This window comes from Acromyrmex echinatior, chromosome 3, assembly GCF_024713525.1.
Source record: "Acromyrmex echinatior isolate Ae372 chromosome 3, ASM2471352v2, whole genome shotgun sequence".
Lineage (NCBI taxonomy): Eukaryota > Metazoa > Arthropoda > Insecta > Hymenoptera > Formicidae > Acromyrmex > Acromyrmex echinatior.
This window is the reverse complement of record NC_141854.1, coordinates 5,861,035-5,869,964: the sequence shown is the minus strand read 5'-3', so window position 1 is coordinate 5,869,964 and position 8,930 is coordinate 5,861,035. Positions and strand designations below refer to the sequence as shown.

General features: G+C 32.0%; 1 protein-coding gene across 4 annotated transcripts in view; it reads right to left on the bottom strand.

Annotated features, from left to right (window-relative positions):
- The window catches only part of LOC105150694 (cholesterol transporter ABCA5), a 48,506-nt gene that overhangs the window by 8,312 nt on the left and 31,264 nt on the right, over nucleotides 1-8,930 (bottom strand). For all 4 annotated transcript variants that reach the window (XM_087404800.1, XM_087404799.1, XM_011063941.2 and 1 more), the window contains 13 exons: nucleotides 8,664-8,850; nucleotides 8,290-8,433; nucleotides 6,399-6,549; nucleotides 5,936-6,009; nucleotides 5,011-5,463; nucleotides 4,495-4,844; nucleotides 3,719-4,125; nucleotides 3,320-3,577; nucleotides 2,642-2,906; nucleotides 2,066-2,240; nucleotides 1,414-1,750; nucleotides 781-1,058; nucleotides 85-234 (listed from right to left, as the gene is read on the bottom strand). In XM_087404800.1, the coding sequence (XP_087260926.1) occupies nucleotides 85-234; nucleotides 781-1,058; nucleotides 1,414-1,750; nucleotides 2,066-2,240; nucleotides 2,642-2,906; nucleotides 3,320-3,577; nucleotides 3,719-4,125; nucleotides 4,495-4,844; nucleotides 5,011-5,463; nucleotides 5,936-6,009; nucleotides 6,399-6,549; nucleotides 8,290-8,433; nucleotides 8,664-8,850 (3,229 nt within the window). The remainder of the gene's footprint in view (nucleotides 1-84; nucleotides 235-780; nucleotides 1,059-1,413; nucleotides 1,751-2,065; nucleotides 2,241-2,641; nucleotides 2,907-3,319; nucleotides 3,578-3,718; nucleotides 4,126-4,494; nucleotides 4,845-5,010; nucleotides 5,464-5,935; nucleotides 6,010-6,398; nucleotides 6,550-8,289; nucleotides 8,434-8,663; nucleotides 8,851-8,930) is intronic.

Below are 8,930 nucleotides of genomic sequence, written 5' to 3'. Positions count from 1 at the left end.
TACGTCGGAAATGATTATTCACATTCGTATTGCAAAATAGTGTTGGACAGTCTAATGTTCTCAATTCATACTTGACCTACTTACTTGAAGCAATACTAGAGGCGGCTCTTGACCGAGGGCTGGTGAAACGACAAAATTGAAAACCTTTTGCCGCTCGTTCTTCACATCCGTATCTTCGTGTTCGCCAATATCTGAATTTTCCATAATTTCCTCACGAATGGAATTGCCATCACGCTGTAAAAAGAAAAGACCTCATCTTATTACAAAAATACATTTCAGAGATATGTTTAATATGCTTTTAACAGATTTAATTAAAAATTTGCTGTTCACTTATAAATATGACTGGAATATATACCTTAAATTATATATAAAAAAATTATTTAGCTACGATATTTATTTATTAAATAGGCAAAAAATGATATTATTTAGAAACAAAAATGTACCTATATTTATATATACGTATATTTCGTACAAGATACTATTGAGTTTTCTCAATAACATAAATCATTTTTATATTATAATTAAATGAAGAAATTTACAGTAAATTAGGAAAAGAAAGAAAATTATTTATGAAGAAAATAAATTTAAAAAACAAAGAAAACTAAAAAATTCGACATTTTTCTTCCTATAAGATCAAATGATTTGAATCGTAGCAAGATATAAATATGAATATAAAACAATGCCATGTAACTTTAAAATATATGTTTGTACATATATAAAGAAAAAATAAGTACGAGTAGTAATAAAAATTTTAAATGATAATGTTAAATTTGGGCTAACCAGAAAGTAGTGTTTAAACACATCGCTGACATTGCCACCGCTTTTGTTGATGTCCAGTATAAGTAGTACTATAAACCAAACCGGACATTGTAGCAGCGCACCAAAAGCCAGCAATATAATCTCCATAGTGAGGTAATCAGACATGGCGAGATAGTGACAGGCAGCATTGATGGAGCACATCAAATGAACGCGGTCCACGTAGTACACCGCCGCATACGGCACGTACATGCTGTTCAATAGGGAAAAGGCCACGTGCAACGCGAACGAAGCTGTTCCACCTTGAGCAACAAATACGTAACAGGTAATTTTGATGACATCAATTTTGGTAAATGTATTAGAAAAAAACAGTTATAAAGTTTATAATTTCAGAAATAAGAGAAAAAAATATATAAATAGTTTGGCAAATCGACAAGGCTGCAAGTTAGGACTTAACATTCAAAATCAAAGGCTTATAGCTAAAGCTTACAGCTTTTCAACAATAAAAGAAAAAGATATAAATAGTTTTATTCCATGACTAACATTGCAAATTAGACTTTAAAATAAAAAAGCTTATAAGAAGAAGAAGGCTTTCCATTACTGTTTCACTGAAAAAAAATGATAAGATGATTTCAATATATTGGTTTTACTATTTACCGAGTCCTTGCATATCAAGAATCATAACAAGGATGAACGGTAGCAACCCGAAGAAGGTCGCGATGTTCGGCAACATGCTTTGCGCGGAATCCACTTTATCGAAGATGTAACTGAGACATGTAGAGAAGACGATAGACGATGGGCAGTAGAGCATGATAAGAATGCCGAGGGTGATGATGGCCGGTATTTCTCGTAGTGAAGGCACATCGAAGAGGAATATGATGCCGAGGATGCACAGGCAGATGAAAATCATCAGGCCGACTAGCACAATGAAGTAGCTAAAAAAGTATGTGGAGAACGACAGGCCATTCACGCGAAGCTGATTCTTCGCTTTGATCTGAAAAATATATTTATATATTTATATTGTATACAAAATTTCTGAAAAAAACCATCACATTTAATTTTAATTTTATGTTTACTAAATCTAGAAACAACTGTATAATATATAAGAGAACTAAAATCTAAAATATCTACTTTGTTTAAAATCGATAAAAGAAATTTTGCAGTTCGTTAATTTTAAATAAAATTAGAGACTTTTAACATCAATAGATTTTTTGTTTTAGCTTAATAAATATTATCAAGATATATATGTTTAATGCTAAATATTATAATCCGTATAATGAGATATAAGATTTAAGAACAAAGCCCTTACCTCGCGATCGTTAACCATATCCACTGCTAAAGTAATCGGCAATATTATGAAAACCATGCCGAGAAAGATAGCACAGCTAGCTGCGCCGATATTGAACTGTTGGGGTTGCGACGTTTGCTGAAAAGGGTGTGTATGAACTTCGATTGGCGTAGCTTCATTCTTACCCGAGATCAATCTAAATAAAAATTTATAATTCATAAAAATATTAATCAATTTGAGGCGCATACTTATCATCTAATTAAACTACAATCTCTTTTGTTTGTTTAAATTAAAAATATTCCAAGAAATTAATTTATAGTTTCCTACAATGTTAATTTCTTTAAGACTTCATATTTTTCAAAATATTTTATAAAGAGGATACAACTCACTTGACGTTACAAATGCTTTAAAGTATTTGAACCAATTGAAAGAAAAAATTTTACCAATTGACCAATGAAAAAATGCTTCGAAGCATTAGTAGCATCAAATGGATTGTAGACAAAATGTAACATATATTGAGCATTTTTTATTTTTAGGAATTTATATCTTAAATATTTCAACTAAACTCTCTTTATTTTTTCTATATGATAAACTCACCTATAATAAGCATTCGAAAGAATGTTTATCAATATTGGAAGGGAATGTTGCATTGTATCGTTGTATGTGACGGTCAGGTTGAGTCGCGGTAGATTATAATCATTAATGTTGAAGGCGGCTATATGTGGCGCGATATTCATTAAATTCGCGAAATTGCCATCGTATTCTTCAATAAGCTTCGTATCTTGAGCTATACTGTCTATCAACTTGGTAATGTCGTGGTCAGTATTATTTAAGTAGAGGATCTTGGTTTCGTTGTATGTGTCTAAAAAATGGAAAATATGCCATAATTAATTTGATTTTTCAAAAATAATAACTATTTTATATTAAAACAACATTAAAAATATTATATAATTCGTGTTCTATAAACTAAATTTTTTACGTAATTTGCCCACTTCATGAACCTGATTAATTCGTGGCAACAACTTTTAATTAAAATATAATATTCCATATATTCCTGAATTTATGGACATGTACTTGAATATGTAATAAAATTCTATATTTTTATAAAAATATTTTTATTATAAAATACCATCTCAATTAAAACAATAGGAACATTGTTCTTTATAGAGCTGATTTGCAATTAATATCATTTCAAAATTAACAAAAATTAATTGAATGTAAATAAAAAAAAACTAAACTATTTCCTATTTTGCATAATTTTAATTCATCACTTACGGCTATCGAGTTTTAGCGACTCCATCTTGACATCGACTGTTCGGATGCTGTTCAAATAGAGACCAAGCGCTACCAGAGCCAGTGGCGTAACGATTGTGAAGTATAGCAATTGGAGGTTTCTGAAAAGTCTGAGTACTCTTATACGTAACATGGCATAGAGTATTTGAAAGAAGTTAGGCCGAATCTTGATGGCATCTAGGCCGAGGCCAAGCACAGGTGGATTTCGATCATTATGGATGCCGTCCGGCAAATCGTTGGCTATAAAATAATTCCATAATATCATTAATTAATGATTAAATAACATATATAGATATTTAATATTAATTAATAACTTATAGATAATTAACAAAAGAGTTTATTTATTTTAGGAAAAAACAAGAAAAGAGATGATCTACGTACCCTTCCCTTGACCGTCGCCCTGTACGATTACCCCCTCGTTTTGCAAGCTCTGATAGGATGTGCTCTTGGATTGCAATGAAAGTGATCGGCTGAGCGCGCGATTACGCACCATCTTTTTCGACAGGTTGTCCATTGTGCACTCGGTCTCCTCATCCTTTTCCAGATGCAAAAATACCTCTTCCAGAGTAGTCATCGACACACCATAGCTGCTGATGCCAAGCCTGCTCGAACGAGTCTTGATCTCATGCTCGATGGCAGAGAAAAGGGGTGCAAAATTTTCCACAGAGTTGTGAGGTAGAATAAAGCTCAATTCCCGACCGTGACGTCTTGCCTTCTCCGCTTTGCTCACATGTGATGTTACTAACCGGCTGATAGCATGTTCTCTGGCATTACCCTCCAGGACTAATCTGCAAAATAATTACAAAATTTAATATTCATTAAATGTTCGAAATTATTTTATTTTTGACGAAAAACTGCGCACACTTTGCAATTCTTTATTCTTATTGATATAAGCTCTGATAAAATACAACACTGAATTTTTGGACTATCTCATGCTTTTCTATAGTAAATAAAAAAAATCAAATGATTTCTACGTCAAATTAATTAAAATAAATATAATTATTAAAACCAGAAAATTCCTTTTCTACAAGTTTTTCTTTAAATAAAAATTCTTAATTCAAAATTCAAAATTTAAGAACTTTTATTTTATAAAATTTTAATGAGTTTTCTGTCTCAATGTAATGCAAGAATAAATACTATAATAGTGGCATTCATACGTTAAATGATATCCAATTCCAAATTTGTTCTTTAAAAACAGAGAACTGCCACAACATCTGAGCTTTCCCTTGCTGATTACTGCTTTCCTGTCGGCGAGTATATCCGCCTCATCCATAAAGTGAGTTGTCAATAGAATCACTTTTCCGTGTCGCCTCGACTGGAGAAGAGACCACAACTGTCTTCTCGAATAAGGATCTACCCCGGCGGTAGGCTCGTCAAGGATAATAATTTTGGGATCGCCGATGATCGCGATTCCCACAGATAGTTTTCTCTTCTGTCCACCACTTAGATATCGTGCGAAAGTATCTGCTTTCTCGACTAAGTCAATGTCTTTCAGGGTTTTCTTCACCTGAAGATCAAATATGTTAATCTTTATCTTTATTTTTACTCTATTTTAAATAAATAAAAATATCGAGCTTCATTATTAATACAAACTATTATACAAAATAATATATAAATCAGTAATATAAATATAATAGAATACACGCGTATAAATAATTTTACTCTTTAGGTACCTCATGTCGTATCATCGAGCGTGGAATGCCACGAACAGCGGCGAAGAACTCGAGGTGCTCGCGCGGCGTCAATAGATCGAAAAGGATATCATGTTGTGGACAGACTCCAGTCATGCTGCGTATTGCTCGCATGTCGTTAGAATCGCGCACATCATAACCGAATATTAGAGCGGTGCCAGATGTAGGTGAGGTCAGGCCTGTAAGGATGTTGAAGAGTGTGGTCTTGCCGGCGCCGTTATGACCGAGGATGGCAGTGATTTGACCTTCGTAAATAGTCAGATTGATGCCATTCACCGCCTTAATCTCCGGTTGTCTGCACTTATGGAATGATTTGTAGAGATCAGCTATCCTGATCGCTTCGCGGCCCTTCATCTCGCGCACCACCGGCTCCACGTCGCGATTCGCCTCCTCGCCCGGAATAAACGAGTTTGATTCACCGTTTGACGATGGCACCTGTAAATATTTCTATGAAAACGACAATTGTGACACTCCTATAACTCATCAACAAATAATATCCTTATTATATGTATATACTTTTACTCATTAACCGTTGCAGTCAATAAAATTATTATTATTATTATCATTTTTATTATTAAAAGAGAAAAGATTAACACATAAAACTTTTAAATAATTTAGAATGATTTTTACACGTTTTTATAAAACCCGAACTTTTATATTACTTCAAAATATCTCAATTAATCCACGTACATTAATAGAAAGTCCATCAGTAATTTAAAAAAATATATAGTTATCTAATATGTGTGCGAGTGTGTGTGTGTGTGTGTGTGTGTGTGTGTGTGTGTGTGTGTGTGTGTGTGTGTACGCGCGCGTGTATATATAATATATTTATACATATATATATAATATATTTCAATAAAAGATCTATAATTTTATTTATATTTTTGTTATATACTTAAGAACTCACCCTTTGAACCTTTTTTTGACACCAAAATCCAGGTAAAAAGCAAAACCAAGGTGGCCTCTTTGTTCCATGCTCACCTAGACATTGATTTTGACATTAAATTTTATCTAGGTTTATCATATATGATCATTTATCATATGTGTATATATTATATACATATAAATTACAATTATAAGATAATTGTAGCGCATCATGACGCCGCAAATAAATTGTTGCTAAGAATTACTTAAATATAAAGGTACTTTTTCATGCTGACGCTCAACGTTCATTTTTAGCGTTAAAATTTTTAGGTCATGTAATCGAAATCGACACTTGATATTCATCAATTTTTATCACGTGATTTATTCCAACGCTAAAAATGAGCATCAGCTGAAAAGGTATCTTAAGAGTATTTTCGTACTTAATTTAAAACAAAATTTGAATTTTTCTAAGCAATTTTTTGCATTGCGATAAAAAAGAAACATACTTGGAATTACGGAGTCGAGATAATAGGCCAAATAGCCATACAAAAAGATATCCAAAGTCATCATGATGAGACTGCCACCGAAAGGTATTCCTGGGCCAGACCAAAGATTGTCGAAATTTACTCCTTCACCTTGCAGATCCAATACCAGAGACTAGACAACACAGTGCCAAGCTTTTTAAAATAGATGACCCAGCACGAACACCGAATATAATTGCTACATAATATAAATGTAACATGTATTTACGTATATGTTACGTAGTAATTATATATTTATGTACGTTTGATAAGACTGTATAAGAAATCCACATTATAAATTATGAAAATATCTGCAAGTCTCTCCTTATTTAATCATTTATTATCCAATAAATGTTTCAAAACGTTTCTTGTTTACTAGGTAAGTAAAATATTTCATTAATAGTACAAAAGAAATTATTTAATTGCTTCCAAAAAATAATAAAAGTTATATTTTTTATAATCTTTTAAAGAAAATTAAACAAACTATTATTATTATTGCGAATTGTCTCAAAATTATATATATATATAATTTTGAGACAATTCGCAATAATAATAGTTTGTTTAATTTTCTTTAAATATATATATATATAATATATATATATATATATAACTAATCTGTGCTTCGCGGGTTTTCTCCATGTCTTGGTCCATTCCTGATACTCCGGCTGCTTCTCGCCCTGATGAAGTGGACTGCAAGGCCCACGAAACGTTGGCACATCAAGAATGGACCAAGACATGGAGAAAACCCGCGAAGCACAGATTAGTTATATAGAAAGCACCCATGGAAGCATCAAGAAGATATATATATATATATATATATATATATATATATATATATATGTATATCAGGTCTCTCAGACTACCCGTACACCCGTTTTATCTCGGAAATAGAGCATTTTAGAAAAAAAAAACGTTTCAGACAAAAGTTGTGGGATTCTAAATGATCTATTTAGTGATCTGATTAGTCTGATCTTGGGTGGCGTTACCAAGGTCACAGAGCAATATCACTTTGAATTTTTTAAATGGCCCTATTTTTCATTGCATATTCTTGTAGCACATCTCGAGAGCTTTCCAAAATACTATAATAAAATATTTTTTCATGAAGTTATTTTTAAGTAAGACTTAAAAGTTACAGTACCGCCGGCATTAGTATTACGCAAGATGTCCGAACGATGACTAAAACCTCTTGAATGTTGTTCAAAATCATATCCTGGATTTGTTAAGATCAAGGTCATTGGTGATTATTTTTCTTATTTTCATTTTTGCACTAAAAATTCATTTTTATGTAAAAATATTAGGTGTTGGAATTAATTCGTAGCGTTTTTTAATGAAAGAATGTTATTTATTTCACATGAGCATTAAAAAATACATTAATGAAAGTACTTCCCATCACTTGTAAAACGCTACGAATTAATTCCAACACCTAATAAAAATAAGAGAAACAATCTCCAATGACCTTGATCTTAACGAATGTTATTCAGGACATGGTCTTGAAGGACAACAAGAGGTTTTAGTCGTCGGTCGGACATCTTGCGTAATGCTAATGCCGGCGGTACTGTAACTTTTAAGTCTTACTTAAAAATAACTTCATGAAAAAATATTTTATTATAGTATTTTGGAAAGCTCTCGAGGTGTGCTACAAGAATATGCATGAAAAATAGGGGGTTCCATTTAAAAAATTCAAAGTGGCATTGTTCTGACCTTGATGACGCCACTCAAGATTAAACTGATCAGATCACTAAATAAATCATTTAAAACCCCATAACTTTTGCCTGAAACGTTTTTTTTTTCCGAGATAAAAGAGATGTATGAGTGGTCTGAGACACTCTTTTATATATATATATAAAAGAAATTAAGAAAATATTGTAAGACTTACCTTATCCATCGCCAAAGCGAATGCAGTTGGACTAATCAGAGAAACCAACCAGTATGTGACTGAACTGGAATCACTCACAAACACTTGGATGAAGTACATCAAGCTCAGTGTTGTAACAGCGAAGTTTCCTAAGACACCAGCCGTCTGAAATAAATAAAAAAAGATATTTTTATTGCTCATACTGTATTTATTAATTTCTTTATTAAGAAAATAATAAATAAATAATTTATATATTTTATTGTTCTGTATTAATCTAATAATAATAAGACATACATGCAATCATAAAAATTATTACAAAAGTTGCGTTTTGGAAAAAAATTAAATTTTTTAGACAAAAAGAAAAAATATACGAAGACAATCTAAGAATTACTTACGCGCGACTTATCGAAGAATGGCGTAATCATAAAGGCGAACATAATTACGGAAAAACTGTATAGAACCACCAAAAGAAATATCGGCAGGAAATGCGTGTGTTGAAACATTTGCAGAGTGAAAAGCAATACCACTCCGACGGCAGAGAGCAAAAAGACGAAGATACTGTAAATGATGAACCAGGACAACCTACAAGAAAAAGAAAAAAATACGTGACACTGTAAAAGAATATTAATAATAACATTTGACATAAATTCATTTTTTTCCAA